The 18,798-nt window shown below is 61.6% G+C and overlaps 1 protein-coding gene across 2 annotated transcripts; it reads left to right on the top strand.

Annotated features, from left to right (window-relative positions):
* The first annotated feature begins 1,277 nt into the window (after nt 1-1,277).
* Nucleotides 1,278-18,250, top strand: MDFI (MyoD family inhibitor). Of its 2 annotated transcripts, none has more exons than XM_068659869.1 (4): nt 1,278-1,421; nt 13,612-13,794; nt 16,534-16,788; nt 17,199-18,250. In XM_068659869.1, exons 1-4 carry the CDS (start codon nt 1,394-1,396, stop codon nt 17,453-17,455), a joined length of 723 nt encoding a protein of 240 aa, XP_068515970.1. In that variant the 5' UTR covers nt 1,278-1,393; the 3' UTR covers nt 17,456-18,250. The 2 variants fall into 2 exon arrangements, with proteins under 2 accessions (XP_068515970.1, XP_068515969.1); XM_068659868.1 differs by lacking the exon at nt 1,278-1,421 and adding an exon at nt 3,417-3,750.
* The last annotated feature ends 548 nt before the right edge of the window (nt 18,251-18,798 follow it).

The raw sequence follows: 18,798 nt of genomic DNA, 5'->3' as shown, positions 1-18,798 counted from the left end.
GCGGAGCGGGCTCCCCTCCTCCCCTTCCCTCCTGCTTTTGGGAAGGTTATTTTGCCGAGATTTTTTTGTGTGTTTGAGCCCAGCCGCGGGTAATTCTGCTCGGCAGATCGGGGGGTTGTGGCTTGGGCCCTGAGCAAACACAACTCGGGCTGCACAGCCCGGCTCTGTGCTGCGACCCAGCCGAAATCTACGGCCCCATTCACGGCAGGTTGACCGCACGGCGCAGCTCAAGGGGGCGTTGGGTTGGGTTTTTTTTTGTTGTTGTTTTCGGATCCAGGCATTTTTTCTCTTATTTATTTGTTTTGCTTTCAGACCAGCACGGGGCCCGCCGCGGGACAGCCGCCCGCGGGTGTTGCAAAACCTCCCCGGTGAGCTGCGAAGTTGGGGCTTAGCTCTAAATCCTTGCCGAGTCGGAAAGGTCAGGGGGGGCTTTTCAGCTGCCCGAAATCTCCTCTCCCCTTCCCCTCACTGGGTTTTTTTTTTGGGGGGGAGGCAGAAGCTGGGGCGCAGACCCCGCAGCCGGGAGTGCTGGGGAGGATTTATTTTGGCCGCGGCCGCCCCGTGCGAGCCCGGCGCGGAGGCTGCTGCCAGATGCTTGTGAATGTGGGTCAGTGAAGTCCCACACCTACATAACCGGCCTTGTTTTCCAAAATCCAGCCAGCTCCTCAGGGCGCAGCAGCCCTGGGTGTATTTTCCCTGCAGGATTTGACTTTGGTGCGGCACGGCGCCCACAAACCTCCCCCTGCCCACCCCAGCACCCTGCCAACAACCGCTCGGGGGATGTTTTCTTTAGAGGGGACAAGGCTCCGAGCAAAAATACTTGTTTTTTACGGGAAGAAAACACTCCCGTCGGCTCGCCGAGTGCTTGGCACCGCAGAGTAAAGTTAACCCAGGAGCGAGAACAGGCTGGACTCGTTTGCACGCCTGCATCCGCTGGGACGAGGACGGCCCCGCGCCTCTCCCCAGGGCTTTGCAGCACGGGGACGGGCCCGTGGGGTACACGGCCCTGCCCGCGGCGAGGGAGGGATTTTGGGGCCGGTTTTGTCACCGTTGGGCAACTGCGGTGCAGAGTGGCCACGGTTTTTTTTTTTTTATAGGGTGCTCTGTGGGAGAGCGGTGGCAGGGCCGGCCGAGTCGCTCGCCCCACCGGGTGCCTTCGGTGACGTGCCCAAACCGTCCCCGACGCAGCCCTAATGAGAGGTCTGGGGAAGGCTGGGGCTGTGCTGGCCAAATGTCACCTCCTGCGCGAATGTGGGATGCAGAGAGAAGTTTGAAAAGCCCAAGGGGAGGAGGCAGAGCAGCCTGGGGGCTGGCAGAGGAGGGCAGAGCCTTGGGGTAAGGCAGCAGGGAGCAGCCCCGCTGCCAGCCCTCGTTTCGGCAGCACGGAGATGGGATGTACCCTGCCCAGGCACCAGGAGCAGGTACCGGGGCGGCAGCTCGCCTTGTGGCTGAGGGATTTGGGTGGTGGAAGAAGGGAGGGTGCAGGGCTGGTGTGGGGTGTCAGGTCCTGCCTTTGGTTTTGGTGTCGTTAGGAAGGGGAGCACCCCCAAATCCCAGTTATCAGCCCATGGGGGGGGGGGGGTTATCAGGCCCCAGGAGCCCCAAAGTCAGGTTCGTGTTTCTGTGTCCTCAAAGAGGCTTTCGAGTCAGCGCTCTCCCCCAACCTTGCTGCAGTTCCTAAGTTAAAGCAACCCTACAAAGCAACCCTACAAAACAACCCTACAAAGCCCCGGTGCCTGCGCAGCTACCACGGGGACCCAGGGGTGGTGCTGGGCCACCGAAGCCGTGGCTCAGCCTCGCCAGCACTCCCAAATTCCTTCCTGTGGGTTATCAGCCCCAGCTGTCAGCACGGAGGAAAGTGCTGAGCTGCAGCCTCGTATCCCGAGCCAAGCACGTGGCCCCGGGTTCCCAAATCCGGGCGCCCCCCCAGGCAGAGCATCGCAGCCGCCCTCCTCCTTCCCCCCCCCCCCACCGGCTGCTCCTGGGCCATGCTGGGGCTGCTGGGTCCTGCTGGGTGCTGGCCTGTGCCACATCCCCTGGGGCTGGCGGGTGGCAGAGGGCAGGAAAAGAGGCAGGAATGTGCGATGGCAGCGTGCGGGGCTGGCGGGGCCGCACCGTGACTCAGGCACTGCCTCAGAAGCCGGCGATGCCGGCACACCCCACGGCCCCATGCACCGGTGTGAGCACACCCTGATCCCAGCTTGGGTGCTGCTTGCACGTGGAAATCGGGGTTTAACGGGGGGTGCCGGGGATGGGGCAGCACGGTGCCATCAGACGCTGCGCCCCCGGTGAAGGTGCTGAGGGCAGGAGGGTGGGCGCGTGGCCCCCCTGTGGTGCTCCCCACGCTGCACCCTGTGCGTGTGGGGTCGGTGTCAGGGTGCCCATCTCCCCAGGGACCCTGATGTGCAGTGCCTTGCACAGCGGGGTGGGCAGGATGCTGCTGGTGAGGGTTTTAGGGCCGTTTTGTAGGGTGCAGGCCCGGAAGGAGCCCAAACCCTGGTAGTGCCAACTTGCCTTCAAGCAGAGTGGATTTTTGCGGTCTCACCCAACCCTCTCCATCCTCCAGGTGCTCACAAAGGGTCTGAGCTGGTCGGGTCCCTCCAGACCCCCTCGTTTCCCCTTCCCAAGTCCTTTCCTTTACATGTGGCTGCAGTGGTGATGTCCCAGCACCTTCCCCTGACCCCTTTACACCCTAAAAGCTGCACACATGGGGCAGGGGATGGCAGCGGGGCGATGGCAGCGCCAGGCAGTGGGACGAGGGACGGGGACGGGTGTCACCCCGCTCCACCCGCCTTGCTCCAGCATCCTGCAGCCGTAGCTCCAGACTGCAAAATGGAGCCCTATGCTTTGGGGGTAGAAAGCAGCAAAAAGTCAGGCTGTTAAAGAAAAGAAATCAACCTTCAAAATGTCCCCCCCGGGGCTTGCAGGGGAATGGTCCCTGCAGGGATGCAGCACACCCTGGTTTGTCCCCCTTGGAAAATCCTGGTGCTGTGGGGGGGAGCCCCAAAGCCCGGCTCGCTCCGGGGGCTGCTTCCACGTAGGGAAACTGAGGCACGGGGGGGGCGGGGGGGGGCGGCTCTCCGGGGGCTGTGTTCCTGCGGCCAGGCGCTGGGACCCTCCTGGCTCCGCAGCCGGGCCGCGGGGCGGGGGCACCTCCCCAACCCCAGCCCCAAAAGTTTCTTCCCACCGCTTTCCCACCCCCCCCAGGCCGAAAAATCCCCGGCCGGAGGCTGGCCCTGGGGGCCCGGCAGCCTCTGCCTGCCCTGCGCCTCTCCCCTCCCCGGCTCCAGCCCCCAAAGAAACTTTTCCTCCCCCTCCTCTTCCTCCTCCTCCTCCTCCTCCTCCTCCTTCTCCTGCACGGAGCTGCTCGGCTGACGCGGGTGGTTGGTTGGTTGGTTGTTCTCGCGGCTTTTTTTTTTTTTTTAAGGAATTGGGGAAGCAAACAAACAAAACAAAACAAAAAAAGCAACATTTTTTTTTTTTAAAAAAAAAAAAAACAGCGCTTCGCGAGGGTCCCGTGCGCGCAGCCGGGAGCGCAAAGGGATGCGCGGGGGGCGCAGCGCGGTGCGGGGCTGAGCCGCTGCCCCCCGGGGGGGGCCCAGGTGAGAGGGGGCCTCGGGGGGGGCGGCCGGGGGGGGCCGTGCATGAGCCGAGTGTCCCGAGCAGCGCCCGGCCCCTCTCCGATGTCCCAGGCCAGCAGCCACCGGCAGAGCCGCCCGGAGCCCCGCCGCGCAGAGCCGCCCCCGGCAGGTATTGGGGGGGGGGGGGAGAGAAAAGAGGAGTGGGGAGGGAGTGGGGGAGAGTGGGGGGGGGCGTTTGGGTGCATGGGGGGGTGTCTGGGGGGAGAGTGGGGGTGTAGGGGGAGTGGGGGTGGATGTTTGGGGGTGTTAGGATGCTTTTTTGGGGGTGTTGGGGTGCGTGGCTGGGGGTGGCTGGGGGTGGGGGGAGTGTGCACGTGTGGCTGGGGGTGTCAGGGTGCACAGTTGGGGGTGTTTGGGGGGGGGAGTAGGGGTGTAGGGGGAGTGGGGAGTGTGTGTTGGTGTGTTTGGGGGTGTTGGGGTGCAGGGCTGGGGGTGTCTGGGGGGGAAAGTGTGTGTGTGTGTGGTTGGGGGTGTCTGGGTGCGCAGCTGGGGGTGTCTGGGGGGGTGTGGAGTTGTAGGGGGAGTGGGAGGTGTGTGTGTTTGGGGGTGTCCGGGGGGGAATGGGTGTGTGGGTGCATGGCTGGGGGTGTCTGGGGGGGGTTGCACAGCTCTGGGACGTGCAGAGGTGTGTGTGAGTGTGGTTAGGGGGGCTCAGTGGTGGGCTGGGGGGGCTGCGAGGAGCTGCAGGGCTTGGAGGGGGTGCATGGCTTCTGGGGGGTGCCTGGATTCTGGGGGGTATGGTGTGAGAGTGTGAGAGTGTGGGAGTGTGTGCGTGTGGTCTGGGGGGGGTCTGGTGAGGTGTGTGCATGGTCTGGGGGGGCTGGGGTGGAAAGTGTGTGCATGGCCGGGGCATGCGTGGTCTGGGGGGGGGGCTCATGGCTGGGAGCGTGCGCGTGTGCAGGGCTCTGCGCGTGCAAGCGCGTGGCCGTGTGTGCCCGTGTGGCTGTGAGCGTGTCCGTGTGGCCGTCTGCACATGCATGTGCACGCACACGGGTGTGCACGCAGCCGGGGAGGGGGGGGGGCCGCGGACCTCTCCAGGAGGGTCCGCGTGTGCGTGTGCGCGTGCACGGCCGTGCGCGTGCCCCCACTCCTGCCTGCGTGCGTGTGTGCACGCCTGGCTCGGTGCGAGCACAGCTGATGCAGGCGAGCCCCCGGGGAGCTCGCAGCACAAACTTCGCAGCGGTTCCTGTCACTGTGCCAAGTGCACGGCACAGCCCGAGCCCGGCTGGGGCCGACGCAAGCTGAAGGGGTTAAAAATGTGCCTAGATGTTGGGGGAGCTGCAAGGGGTTAGGGCTGTGGTGCAGCCCCGATGGCAGCACCCCAAGAGGGGTTGGGGGTGCTGGGTCCCTTCCCCAGCCCACAGTGGTTCCCTGGGGGCTCCTGGCCAAAAGGAGGCAGCTGTGGAGAAGTGGATGGAAGGGTTTGGGGGACTTTTTTTTTTTGTAGGGCAGAGCTGAGCCCCTCGAGATGCTGGGGTGGCACTGTCGGGGCTGGGGAGCTGTGCTGGTGACCCGTGGTGGCCGGTCCCTGCCTAGGGCTCAAGTGCAAACCCGTGCCGAAAGCCCAAACGGGGAGAGAAAAAAGCCAGAGCTGGAAGGCGACGGCACGGGGTGAAACTCCCCGCAGCACGCTGTCGGAGCAGACACAAAAGGGGCCAAATCCAGCCCGGGACGGGCTCTGCCTGCTCTCCAAAAAGAGCTGCAGCTCTGGGGGCTGAGCAGCAGGAGCTGGGTGCTGTGACACCGGGCACGGGGATGCGCCGAGCCCAAGCGAGCGCCGCTGGGTCGCTCCCCTTGGTTTTGGCCCACGGCACAACCGGGCCCACATTTTGGAGCACGCGTCCTCTTGGTCTCTTCCCCCTGTGTTTCCAGCTGGCTGCTGCTGGCTCCGCTTCCCGGCTGAGCTCCTCGTGCTGCAGGGGTTGGGGAGAAGTGGCTGCAGGGGCTGCCCCGTGCTGGTGACCCCCCCAGCTCCCTCTGGGTGGGAAATGGGGAAGCGATCGTGCCCCGGCCTCGTGCAAAAAGGTTTTTTTTTGTGTGCCCTTGCCAAGGTTTAAAGGGAGTGCCGTGCACTCAGTGCTTTTAAACTGGTTTAGAAATCGATGGGGTTTGGGGAGCTCAGGGGGGGCTGGGTGGGTAGGAGCCAGGCTGTGAGCCCTCGCTGGGCAATGTCAGGGAGCCTGGGGGCACCCGTGGGTGCCCAACCTGGTGCACCCCAGTGGTGGGGTGTCACCTCCGCCCCAAACCAGCACCCACGCCACCCTCCTCCTCCCCAGCTCCTCTCAGAGAGGAAACCTGAGTGGAGTTGCTCCAAGATTGCCCCCTTTATGCCCTCCCCAAACCCAGGGCATACAGAGGGGGTCTCCAGGACACCCCAATTTCCACCCCCCCCCAGGCTCCAGGGACGCAGTCCCACACTGAGAGAACTTCCCCATCCTTCCTCACCCGGCGGGAGGGCTCCAGAGAGCAGCTTCCCAGGCGCATGGCGTGAGCTCGGGCTTTTTCGCTCGCACCATTTTTTAATTAATTCATTATTTTTGAGGGATGAATGGACACGGGCCGTTTTGTGCTTGGTGCTGGCTTGGCCTCGTGACGCTGCAGCGCAGAGGCGTTATCTCTTGGGCCCTTTCCAGGGGCTCTGTCACGCAGCGTGGAGCCTGGGAATTTTCGCTCGTCTCCCTCCGCAAATCGGACCCGAAAATTTGGCGATGCCAAGCCTGGAAAACAAATGGGGAAAACGAGGTGCTGGAGGGGTTTGGGCGAAGCCAGGGTGATGTGGGCAGAGCTGGGATGGTGTCGCCGTGCTCGGTCTCGTTTCCCAGCCGGAGAGGAAGTTCTGCTCCTGGATTTTATTCCTTGGCATGGCTGGGGATGGGCCCCGTGCCACCGCAGCCTCCTCCTGCCCGGGGGATTGGGCACGCAGCAAGCCCGGCCCTCGGAATAGCCGCAGGGAGTTTGCGGAGGAGCCTCGGAGAGAAGAGGCAATTGTCTGCTCACGTGAAGTATGTGGGGTGTAATTATTTTCCGGAGGAATTAGCTGAAAACAGGAGAAACCAGCACCCCGCTGGCTGGCGGGACTGGGTTTGTGCTTCCTTTCCTTTGTGGAGAGGCAGAAGAAGGGGGACGGGGGTCGGTGAGCGGGGCTGCCCTAAGGGGAGCAAAGAGATGTGAGGATGCTGGACCCAAAACTGCCTCCAGGAGGATCAGCTTGCCCCGCAGGCTGCCTCTCCTCCCTCCCACCACCCTGCCCAGCAGGACAAATTCTGCGTGGGGCCACCTCCGCGTCCCCCCCTCCGTGCCCACGTCCGGGCTCAGCCACAGGCGCCAGCAGCTCCGCACCTCGTTGCTCGCACACAGGCACTTCTCGTTGTTGTGTTTTGTTTTTTTTTCTTCTTTTTGGTTGGTTTTGTTTTTTAATTCTTTCTGCCTGTTCCCGAGGAGTTTGCCCCGAGGTGGAACATGAGGCCGAGCCCCGAACAAGGCAGCTTTCAGGGCAGCAAAGCTCCGCTCGGTGAGCCCGGGGTTCTTGGTGCTGCCCCTGGGTGCTGCTCCTGGGTGCTGTCCGTGGGTGGTGTCCCAAGCCCCCCCGCCAGGCAGGAGCTTGGGCTCAGTCCTGCACGAAGAGGTGGGGGAAACAAAGCCCCCCCCTCCCCCTGAGGTCAATATGAAAGGGTTTGTGTTAATCCTAGCACTGATTTAAATGAAACTCGTTGCAGATTTGTGCATAGCAAATGCAGAAGAGAAAAAGGGGGGGGGGGGGGGGGGGGGAAGGCCCCAAAGATTTTTTTTTTAAATCCTAGGTTCATTTTTTTTTACCCAAAGATTCATTTCTCTTTTCTTTTATAGTTACTTGTCTGCTCATGAAAACACTCAATTTTTTCTTCTTTCTTTAAACAGAAAAAAAAAAAAAAAGAGCCAAGAATCAGATTTCTGGCTTTTTTCAAATGTTTCTCATTTGGAGCAAAACAAAGCAGGCCCTTCGGGGCTGTGCCGCTTGCCACCCGAGCGTCCTGTTGCTGCTCCAGCCCCTAATTGAATTTCCTTGGAAAGCGCTTGCCCGAGCCTGTTAGCTGCAGAAACCTCAACTCTCCTCTGGGCATTTGCTGTGATTTTCCTGATTTTTTCCCAGAACTCTGCCTGGCTCGTGCCATACCTCCTGGTGCGGGCAGCAGCACCCAGGGTGTTGGGTTTGGGGTGGGAGAGGCTCCACATGGAGACACCTCGGTCCTTCATGCTCCGGGCGCTGTGCTGCCCGCTCAGGCTGTGCTGGTGGAAATGAGTTGTTGGGTATCAGCAGAAATGGGTTAATGGGACTTTTTTTGTGCCCCAAATCTCCATCTTGAGGCTTTCCTCGGCCACCACAGCCACATTCTTGCAGGTGTTGTGCACATTTCCAGCTCTGCTTCATCTTCAGCCAGGCTTTGGCAGCGTCTTCCCTGCTTGAGCCTCGTGCGCTTGACTTTGGGGACGGTCACCCCCTCGCTCCAGTGCTGTCCTGCTGGGACGAGTGTCCTGCTCTGCAATGGGACATGTCAGGGAGCACACAGCAGCTTCTGGACGTGCTTCCATCCCTGTCCCGTTTTCCCTTGGGTCACCCCCCATGAGCACAGGAGGCTCCCGGCTGCAGCACCGACTCCTTCCCTGGTGCGGGATGCGGCGCACGGGGTGGGACGGGATGGGAAGGGACGGGACGGGTTGGGAAGGGACGGGACGGGATGGGAAGGGATGGAACGGGACGGCACCCGCCCGGTTCAGCCACTTTCAGTGCCAGGGTTGGGCTGCCGGGGCGGCGTGTTCTCCCAAAGGGCCACCTCACGAGGAGCGGGTCGGCTCGCCGGCTCCAGGAGCTGTTAATTACTCGCTCCACCCAAATGGCTCATCGTTGGACGGCCTCGCCGAGCCGGCACGCTGCTGCCCCATGTGCCGTGCCCTGACCTCTGCAGAAGAGCTTGTTCTCGCCTCGCTGCTGCTCCTTCAAAGCTGCTTTAGTGTCTGTGCTTAGGAAAAGCCCCAACCTTGCAAGCACGCAGCCCGGCGCAAGGATTGCGCACCACGACTGCAACATTTTGGGCTCTGTCACCGTACGGTGTTGTCTTGAGCAAATCCCTTCTGCCTCAGCTTCCATGTTGAGCCAAGCAGCGTTCAGGCTATTTCATGCTGCCTTAGAGCTGTGGCTGTGCTAAAATGAGGTTCATCAAGACTGGGGAACGTGTGATGGGCACAGGCTTAAAACTGTAGGCTGGGTAGATCTCCGGATGAAAGGTGCTGCGTAAGTGCAAATTATTATTCTTGTTAATAATGATGTCCACCAGCTCACATTTATCTGCTCTTCAATTAACTTTTTTTTAAGGACTCTTAACAGGTTAGAAAGACACAAATTTTTCCTGGCAGAACCTGTGCTGGTTTGACCCCGTAAGGTTATGCAATTACTGTACTGGCATGGTCCTTAATTAGACTCTCCATAATTTTCCCCGGCACAGCGGTGTGGCTCGCTGCTCTGTAATTCCCAGAATCTCCTTGGATCTGATAGGCATCGCCTTCGCTGCTTTCCAGGCTTCTGGGATAATTGCTTGCTCTTAGGGACACTTTGCACGTCGCAGGACCTCCTCCCCATCCTACAAGGCTTCAAAGTCCCCTTGGCCAGCTCGGTGAGGGAGCACCGAGCCACCACGGTGCTCCTTGGTGTCCATGAAAGCTGACTCGATCCCAGACTGGATCCTTCACCCTTTGTTGTTCTCCATCCTTTTTCTCCACTCCTAGACCCCACAACATGTTTGGGATGCAACACGATGCCCTTTGGTTTCCGTAGGCAGAGCTGGGGCAGGAACCTAATCCTGCTGGGTCCGTGGGTGTCCTTGGCAAGCTGCGTTCTCCCACGGCTTCCAGTTTAGTCCGAGGGCTTTGGGGCTTGGAGACTGCTTCTTCCCTTGGATCTGCAGCCCCTGAGGGGTCTTGAATGCCACCTCTTGCATATATGTTAAAAATATTTGAGGCGTATTTCCCCATCATTGCTCACGGTGACGGATGCTTCCTGCAGTGATTTATTTCTCCCCCTCCCTGGGCTCCCTTCTTGCAGATATTCGGGCAGGTTGGTGGTGTGACGCGGCTCCAAGTCATGCTCTTCCTCTCTTTAGGAGACAAGGGATCACTCCTTCCCCACCATTGCATCCTCACCAGCAGATTTTGGGCAGGAGCAGGTACTCCAGGAGGGATTTAGGGTGGTCGGTGCCTCCTTGGCAGGAGCCGTTTGGGTAGACGAGGCCCTTTGGGTGATGGGTTTGTCGGCACAGCCAGGCCCAGGCTCTGTGCCCCAAACTCTCAGTAGGGTTTTGCAGCTGGAGAAGAGGCTTGGTGCTGTGCTTTCAGCCCAGGTCCGAGGCTGCTCAGCGTGGTCCTGGCCACGAGTGGGACCTGTGGGGTTTTGTCCCTGCTCCTGCCCAGGTGCTGTGACCCTGCCCTGTGCCAGGAGGATGGACGGGATGGACGCTGCTCCTGCCCGTCTGGCCAGCCCAAAATTCCTCTCTTCCTACCCACCCACTGGCTATAAATAACGAATAATAACATCTCCCAGGCTGGCAAGCTATTTGGGGTTTTGTGGGTTTTTCTGCTTTGTTTTGCTTTTTTGCATTTAGGAAGTGACTTTTCATAGAAACCAATATTATTTTTTTTTTCTCACCGGATTCCTCATTGTCCCAGGACCGAAATGTTTTTACAAAGCACGGCCCAGGTGAGCGCGGGGGCAAACGGGGAGCTGCAGGGGGGTGAAGCTGGGAGCTGAGCTCTGCTGGATGCAGCCAGGGCTTGCTCAGGAGCATCGCGACTTCTGGGCCCCCCCCGCCCTCCTCTTCCTTTCCCTGAATATCATTGAATGCGAAATGCTTTAGTGCATTAATTTCAGACTGAATGTAAATAAGCCATTTGGACTTCTCCCAGTTGAGCAAACTTTCAAACCAGGATTTTGCTTTCCTCTCCGCCAGCCTGGCTCGTGGGATTGGAAGGATTTGCTTCAGCGCTGTCTCTTCTGCACTTGAAACCACTTAATCAAGCTCTGAAATATCCCTCGAATAGGTCAGACAGGCACCTGATGGGGACAGGCGGCGTGTAAGGGAAAACCGAGAGAGATTACGCGCCCGTTTTATCTGCATGAAGCAGATTAGACAGCTCCCAAACTAAATATTGCTGCAAGGTAGCGTGTTGTTCATGGCAAACGCCTCGCTAGACCGTCTCTGTTTGTGTCTCCGTCCAACACCATCTCCTCCCTGCCCTGGGACGTGAAAGGGAGAGGAGACGCGAGGCTCCTGAGCTCCTCCACGTCAGCCGGTGCCAGCTTTGGGTGCTCCTCAGATCCCAAAGATCTCAGATGTGGCTCCAGATGTGTCCGAGGCCCTCTCCTGCCACCAGATTTCTCCCTTTCTGCAGCCAAAGGCACCGCTCAGCCGGCGGGGGAACAGCTCGTCCCGTGCGCTCGGCTGCAGCTGAGAAAACCCAAGGGGGAGCCATGGGAAAACCTGGGAGGATTTAACCCAAAAATGCAGCTGCGGCGTCGCCTCTTCCCACATCCTCCGTGCCTGCCAGCTGGGGGGCTGAGCACCACAGGATGAAGGAAAGCCACCCATGGGACACCCGCAGTCACCCTGGGCGCAGGGGTTCTTGTTTGTGCTGCTGGGCGGCTGCTGGGACGCTGCCGTCTCCTCCTGCTTGTGCCCAGGGATTTTGCAGAAGGGTCAGCTCAGTCCTGAGAGCTTGTTGGGAACAAAATGCGTTCCCAAGGCATGCGTGTGCTCAGCACAAAGGTGCTGCACGGGGTCCATCCCAATCCTGGTTTCCCCCCGGTCCCAAAACGCTCATTTTGTGCCTTTTGCTTTGCGAAAGTCTTGTGAGATCCTCGGTGAAAGGCAAGGGGAGCTCACAGCTCTCTGACATCCACCAGCTCTTTCCCCTTCTCCCTCCTTTTTTTTTTTTTCCCCAAGCCCTGGGCTGTTCGGTGCGCACCGGAGCTCGGCGCTTTCTTGGGGCTTTTGCAGAGGAGCTCCACATCCGTCGGCGTCCCTAAATCCACGTGTACCCGATGGCACTGCAGTGATTTATTGAAGCCCGAGCTGGTATTTTAAACTCCATGTCACCTCTGCTCTCCTAAAGCCCCCAGGGGCGATCTCCCCGTGTCACCTCCGTTTCTCCCCGGGATTTTCCAGGAGGTTTCCTCGCGCTCCTCACCCCACGGCCTGGGGCAGCAGGGATGGGACCAGCTTCACCTGAATTTCTCTCCCGTCTATTTCTGTCCCTCTCCTGGCCAGCTTGTTCCAGTGGGAGGTAATTTCATCGCCAGCTTCCTCCCTCCTTCGCTGCGGTCGCGTGTGCGGGGTAATTACCCGGAGGGGCAGCGTTGCCTGCAGAGAGCTCGGCCGCAGCGATGCTCAGCGCCTCGAGCCCCTTCCCGGAGACTTTTTGGAGCCGTGCCCTCCATCCACGGCTCCAAATCGCACCTCTCCGGCTCAGGGCTCTGTCTGGAGCTGCCCAGATCTCGGGGCGTTCGTGTCTGGTGCTAAGAGGCGTGAGATCAGGCGTGGGCCAAACCCTGCGGGGCTGACTCAGGCCGGTCCAGGTCGGGGCATGACAGAGGACTCGGATGCAGCAACCTGTGGTTATTATTCACCTTCTCACCACGCCTATGCCCAAATACCTGGGGGTAGAGGACAGCCTGCTCCCTTCCCTTTCACCCCGGGCTCTCGCAGGGAACGTGTTTCTTTCCGGGGTTTGCCTGTTCCCACTCCATTTGGGTTTCTGTGCAAAATTCAGCTGGAACTGGTGGGTTTGCCTCGGTTGAGCACCAAAATCGCCACCCCTGTGGGAGTGGTTGCAGGAGAGCCACGCTCAGGGCTCTGCAGGTTTTACTCAGCAAAAAAAAATCTTCTCCACCAGATGATTTTCGGGCCAGGGAGCAGTTCTGTGCTGGAACTCCGGGAGGTGGTTTGTAAAACAAAAACCCTGCTCCGGGAGGGGATTTTTGTCTTGGGGAGGAATCCAGAAACCAAGCTGGGGCTGGATCACCGAGCTCTGCAGGGCAGTGCTGGGGGGAAACTGAGGCAGGGGGCAGCTCCTTGCAGCCCCTCTGAGACAACCCCGGGCTCCTCTTGCCCCCCCTGGGCTGCGGGTGGTGCCCCCCCTTCCCTTGTAGGGCCTCTTGTTATAGTCCCTATAATTATACGTGTGCGGTCTGCTCGCCTTCCTGCCCAGCTCCTGCCTGCAGGAATATTTTGCTCGTTATATCGAGCATCACGAAGCGGCCGAGCTCTCCTTCTTCCCCCCCCCCACCCCCCTTTGCCTGCCTGCATGTAGGGCCTCTTGTTATAGCTGGGAAAATGACGGGTGTTTGGTCTCCCTCCCTTCTCCCAAGCTATAATTTAGTTTTATAAAAAGTGCAGCCCAGCCCCTGTGGTGCAAGCGGGAGCTATTCCTGGGCCGGGGAGGAGGAGGGGGCTTGGGGGGGGGGGGCTCAGAGCTCTGCGCCGAGCCCCGTGCAGCCCCCCCTGGGCACACTGCTTCTGCAAGAGGATGTGGGCTGCTGGGGTTTGTCCCCATGAGGCTGCTGGGGAGAAATCCACTGCTTTTGGGGTTTGCTCCCCCGTGGAGAAGACAGCGCCCTTTTCATGGGAATGGTGGGGGAGAAACAGCTTGGGAGGCTGCGTGTAACCAGCTCCCCTCTCGTTTTTGGAGGAGGAATCTGTGATTTTGGGGAGGGTTTGGGGAGGGTGTCCGCACACCGCTGGTGTTGCAGCAGGGCGTGAGAGGCCCCCCAAATCCTTCACGACGGTCCCTCTGTTCCCCCAGCCATGTACTGGGGGCAGATGGCTCTGATTTATGCCCCAAAACACAACCCCTGGTGTGGTCCGGCACAGCGGGCGTGATGGCAAGGGGGGCGCATCCTGGTGGCACCCCAAGGCACTCATTTCCAACCCCGTTTCTCTTGCAGAGGCGGGCGAGACCTCGCGCCCTTCGCCAGCGGCCCCCTCGGCGGAGCCCCGGCCCCCCCCTCGCCCCGCGGCCCCCAGGCAGGAGAAGTGCCCAGAAGATGAGGAGGAGTCCCACAAAGTGCTGACGAACGGCACGGCACCGGCCAGGACCGAGCTCGCGGGCGCTCCCGAAGCTGTGACATGTGAGTGCTCCCTCCACGGCGCTCCTCAACAGGGCTCGGCCCGTTAATGAGCGCTGGGGCTGATTAACGAGGCGGGCAGCGGCGGTGGGAAGCCGGCTCCTCCTCGCTCTGTTCTTCCCCACATCAAAGGAAAAGGCTGGGGCTGAGCGTGAGTCACCGGGAGCTGGGGAAAGCCGAGGGCGGCAGCCACCAGCCCCTGGTTTTGGGGAGAAATGGGGGCCGAGAGGAGGTTTGGGGCGCACTGGGTTAACAGCAGGGCTGGGGGCCATGGCTCTGGGTCCCGTTACGGGGCTGGGAGAGCAGAGCTGGCCGAGGGGGGAGGCTGGGGGCCAGCCCCTCCTGCAGCCACGCCATCCAGCCCTTCCCTGGCTCCCAGCCTCGGTGCTGGGATTTTGCTCCCAGGCTGCCCCGTGCGCACGTGGCCGTTCCCCGTCCGCTGGACGCGAGCGCGCAGCTTCCCCTTCCAAGGGGTGGAAAGCGGGTTGATGCTTCCCCACGGGGCAAGAGGAGAGGGTGGGAAAGAGGGAGAGAGGAGAAGGTGGAAAGGGGGCGAGCAGAAAGTGGGAAGGGGGCCACAAACTTCACCGAGGGGGCAGGAGGAGGTGGGGGAGCGGCGCACCGCGGGCGCTCCTGCCGGCGCGGCGTACGTGGAGCGAGGCGAGCGCACGTTTCCTCGGCCCCAGCTCGAGCCCTTGCAAGCATCTGGGAGCTGGGCCGGCTGCCCACAGACATTCTGCACCTCTGAGTCACGCCGCAGCCGCTGCGCCCCGCGTGGTGCGGCCCCGCGCAGCCCCCTCCCCACACCGCGGGCCCCGGGGCCGGGAGGAGCGCAGGCACCCCGGGGGCGTGGGGTGCAGGGAACCCACCCCAAGTTCCCAAGCCCCAGGGATCCTCCAGGGAGTCCAAACCGAGCTGGTGGTGTGACCACACGGGGCCACTGCCACCCCAAGGAGCATCCCCCTGGTGTGAAACACAAAATTTCGCCCTTCCAGGAGGGTTTTGGTTAAGCACAGGCAGGATCTGTCCCATGGGCTGCTCCTCCCGGCCCTGCCACCGCCTTACAGAGCATCCCGCATCGCTCCCGGTGGCCCCAGGCTGAAGATGTCAGAAGAGCTTTCTGAGCTGTAGGCCCCCCTGAGAAATGGGAGCTCTTTTTCGTGGCTTGAAGAGGCGGGGGGGGGGGGGCGGCTGGCTGGCCCTCACTGCTGCTGGCTGGAGCCGGAGCGTGATTTTGATTTACAAACAGTTTAATCTGAGGAATGCAGCGAAATGGAGAACGCCAAACCCAACACACTCCGTGCTGCTGTAAGCCCTGCTGCTTCTCAAAAAAAATAATATATATTTATCATAAAATGAAGAACAGCAGGCAAACCTGCGGGCCAGTGAGTGGCTGCACTGGGCTCTGTCCCTGTCCCCTCCCCGTGGCTCTGCCCAGCCCCAGGTGCCACCATCCCCCCCCAACCCTGTGCACGATGGCACCTCAGGGGGTGCCCCTTGGAAACCAAAGGAATCTACTTGGGACCTCGGGAGCTTTTGAGGAGAAACGTCCCATTTTATCCAAGGTCCATTTACTCTTTCTCCCCTCCTGCTTTCAGCCCGATCTTCCAGCTCAGCCCTGCCTATTTCCAGCTCCCTCCCCAGCGTGTTTCGTGCAATTTTCACCCAAATTCCCGGTAAACTTCCCTCCGCGGTCTGAGCCCAGCTCCCTTTTTGGAAGGGGCAGGGGCACACACTTGTGGTTTTTAAGCCTCCATCTATTTTTGCCAGTGCAGACAGAGGTGGTGGGGCTGTGCACGGGGGGGGGCTCGGCCGTGCCCCCTCCTCCTGTGGGACCCCCGTGGCCACGGTTCGCAGAAAGCAGCTACTGTTCCCCGGCGGCCAGAGGTGCCTTTGCCCTCGAGCCTCTGGGCTGAATCATCCCTTGTTTACTGGCGCAGGAGAGGAAAAAAAATCAAAGTTTGGCAAAAGCAAGGGGTGATTTGTGCCTTCGAGTGGAGCTGCTGCGCCAGGGGGCGAGCGCTCGAGCCCCTTCCCTTGGGCCTCGTGTCCGCGGGGGGGACACGGCACCGGGCAGGAGCGAGGACCAGCATGCGAGGGCTGGAGGCAGAGGCAGCCGGAGCAGATCTTTGTTCCCTCCTCCAGCAGGAAAGTTCAGCCAGAGGCTGGGGAGCCCATTCATGAGGCGGCCGTGGTGCTGAGCTCTCCCGCTTCGCCTGATCTGGCTGCCCGCAGCGCGCTGGGGACGGCCACGGGCAGCACGGGGGCTGTGCCATGGGACGGCGGCTTGGCCCTGGGGTTCCTTTTGGTGCTAGCAGGGGCTGATGCTTCTTTTCCCTGCTCGGCACGAGGGGAGCTCGTCGCTCCATGCCGCCGGTCACCCCCCGGTGGCTCCATCCCTGCTGCCTGCGCTGGCGATGCTGGGACCCTGGGGACCTCCTCCCCAAGTCCTCCGCTGAGTTTTGGCAGCTGCGCCACGTCCTGCACGCCAAGCCTTTATTTCTTGCTCTGTTTTTTCATCCCTCCCTCCCTTTCTTGCTCTGCTTCTCCCTCCTTCCCTCCAGCCAGCAGCTCCTTTTCCCTCTCCCTCCTCTCAGACCACTACGGGGCCGCACCGTGCCCAGCTGGGGACCAGATCCCCGTGTAGTGGCAGGGGACGGGGACCAGGACCACATTTTTTCCCCCCTCACAGTGCTGCAGGGGTGGCAGGACCGATGTTAACGCACTGCTCTCCCCTTCCAGGCCAGCCCCAGGTGCGAGCAGCCCCGCAGCCCCCCGGCCCCTGCACCCACCTGCTGCAGAACGGGGCCGGGCGAGGGCCGGATCCGGGAGGTGCCCTCGGGGACGCGGGGAACGGGGTCTTCCGCCCCCTGCCCAGCTCGCAGAAGCCTCACCGTAAGCTGCAGTCCCACCACTCCATCAACAGCCAGAGCAGCAAGAAGAGCAAGGGCAGCTCCAAGTCGGCTTCGTCCCACATCCCTATCGAGGCGCAAGAAGGTACCGGCTCTCCCCAAGGGGGGGCCCTTCCCAGCAGGTTTCCTCCGGCCCCACATCCCTTGGGGTTTCTCGTGTAGCACCCTTCCAGCTCACCGGGACCCCGGGTGTCAGCCCTGCTCCCCTCCTGGGACCCCACTGCGTCTGCACCTCTTGCTCTTCCCCAGGGTTGGCACTGACCGGGTCATTTCATATCCCCCAAAATCGGTCTCTTTTGGGGTCTGGGCATGTCCCAGGCAGCAGAACTGGTGCCCAGGCATTGAGGCAGGTCCGTAGAGCGGTGCTGGGCTCCCAGCCCCTTCCCATCCCTTCCCTTAATTCCCAGGGGAGAATTTCCATCCTCTGGGGGCTCGCCAGGGGCTGCCCCAGCCCAGCTTGGGGTGTCAGCACCTCCGTGCCCTGTTCCCCTGCAGACTGCTGCGTCCACTGCATCCTCTCCTGCCTCTTCTGCGAGTTCCTGACCCTCTGCAACATCGTGCTGGACTGCGCCACCTGCGGCTCCTGCACCTCCGAGGACTCCTGCATCTGCTGCTGCTGCTGCAACTCGGGCGAGTGCGCGGACTGCGACCTGCCCTGCGACATGGACTGCGGCATCATCGACGCCTGCTGCGAGTCAGCCGACTGCCTGGAGATCTGCATGGAGTGCTGCGGGCTCTGCTTCTCCTCCTGAGGGCTGGAGGCAGCAGGAGGGAGGACGAGCAGGAGCGTGATTCCCCCCTCCTGCAGAGCCCCCGAGCCCCGCCGGTGGGGAAAGCCGGGCGCGAGGCAGAGCAAAGCCTGGTGAGGGAGGAGAGCGCAATTCCCCCGTTGCAAACCTCGTCCTTGGAGCCTCTGAGCCCGCTCAGACCCTGTCTGGGGACAGTGCCTTCGGGCTCTACCTCTTCCCCACACGCCAAGGGTCGCGGGAGCACCCTGCCACCTGAGCCGAGCGCAGGAGCTCCCATCCCGCGCCCCCGCTGCCCGAGGAGGCTGCTCCAGGCACGGCGACAAAGGGGAGCCTGCAGCACCCCTGGGACCCTCCAAGACTGGGTGCAGCTCCCCGGGGGGACCCCATGGACACCGAAACCTTCAGCCAGGCTGCGGGACTGGTGTTAGAGGGATGCAGCGCCGCCCCCCAGCACCTCCCCAGTGCTGAGACCGGCAGCCAAGTGCAATAAACGGCCCACGGCGGGGATCCCCCTGTAGCCAAGTGCCTTTGCCCCTGCCCGGTCCCTTCCTGCGGGGCCGGGGCAGCTGTGCCAAGCTGGCACCAACCCCGTGAGCATCCCTCGGTGGGCTGGTTGGGGCCAAATGACCCCCAGCTGCCGTCACCCCAAGGACGGGGCTCGCGGCTGGGTGAGGGTGGAGCACGCCCCCTTGGAGAGCTGGGGAGAAGGGGAGGGAGAATAAGTGTCATGGTATTATTATTATATATTTTTTTTGGTCCCTTTTGTTACTGTAAATAAAGGTCTTTCTTCATTTCTGACCGGGGGCTGCTGCATCACGCGCTCCTCGAGGCACTCCTGGGGGGAACTGTGCCCCCCATCCCTGCACCGTGTCCCCTCGTCTGCGCCGTGTCCCCTGGTCCCACCGCAGGGCATGGGGACTCGGGCAGGGGCTGCAAGGCTTGCCAGCCCCTGAGATGGCTCGGTGACAGCCCTGGAGCTCTGCCCTTCACCCCTCACTTCCCACAGGGGCACGGGGTCCTTAAAGGGGAAAATCCAAATGCCAATTCCCAGCTGTGGGGCTGGGAGGGCGCAGAGTGCCCGGGGTTTGGGGGTGCTGCGGGAGGTGGCAGCCAGCCAAATTTGGTGGCCTGGGTGCTCTTGTGCCACCCACCCAGCCCTGCCTAGGGACCGTGGAGCATGCTGTGCCGTGCCATGCCGTGCCATGCCGTGCCGTGCCGTGCCGTGCCAGCAAGAGATTTTGACCCCCCCCCAGAGCCTCGTGGCCCCTCGGGGTCCCGACTGCCCCAGCGAGGCTGCTGGCTGGGCTGCAGTTGAGCAAGGAGGGAAAAATGCTTAAAAGCCGAGG

The sequence above is a fragment of the Anas acuta genome, chromosome 24, assembly GCF_963932015.1.
Source record: "Anas acuta chromosome 24, bAnaAcu1.1, whole genome shotgun sequence".
Taxonomy (NCBI): Eukaryota; Metazoa; Chordata; class Aves; order Anseriformes; family Anatidae; genus Anas; species Anas acuta.
This window is presented reverse-complemented; position numbering and strand designations above follow the sequence as displayed.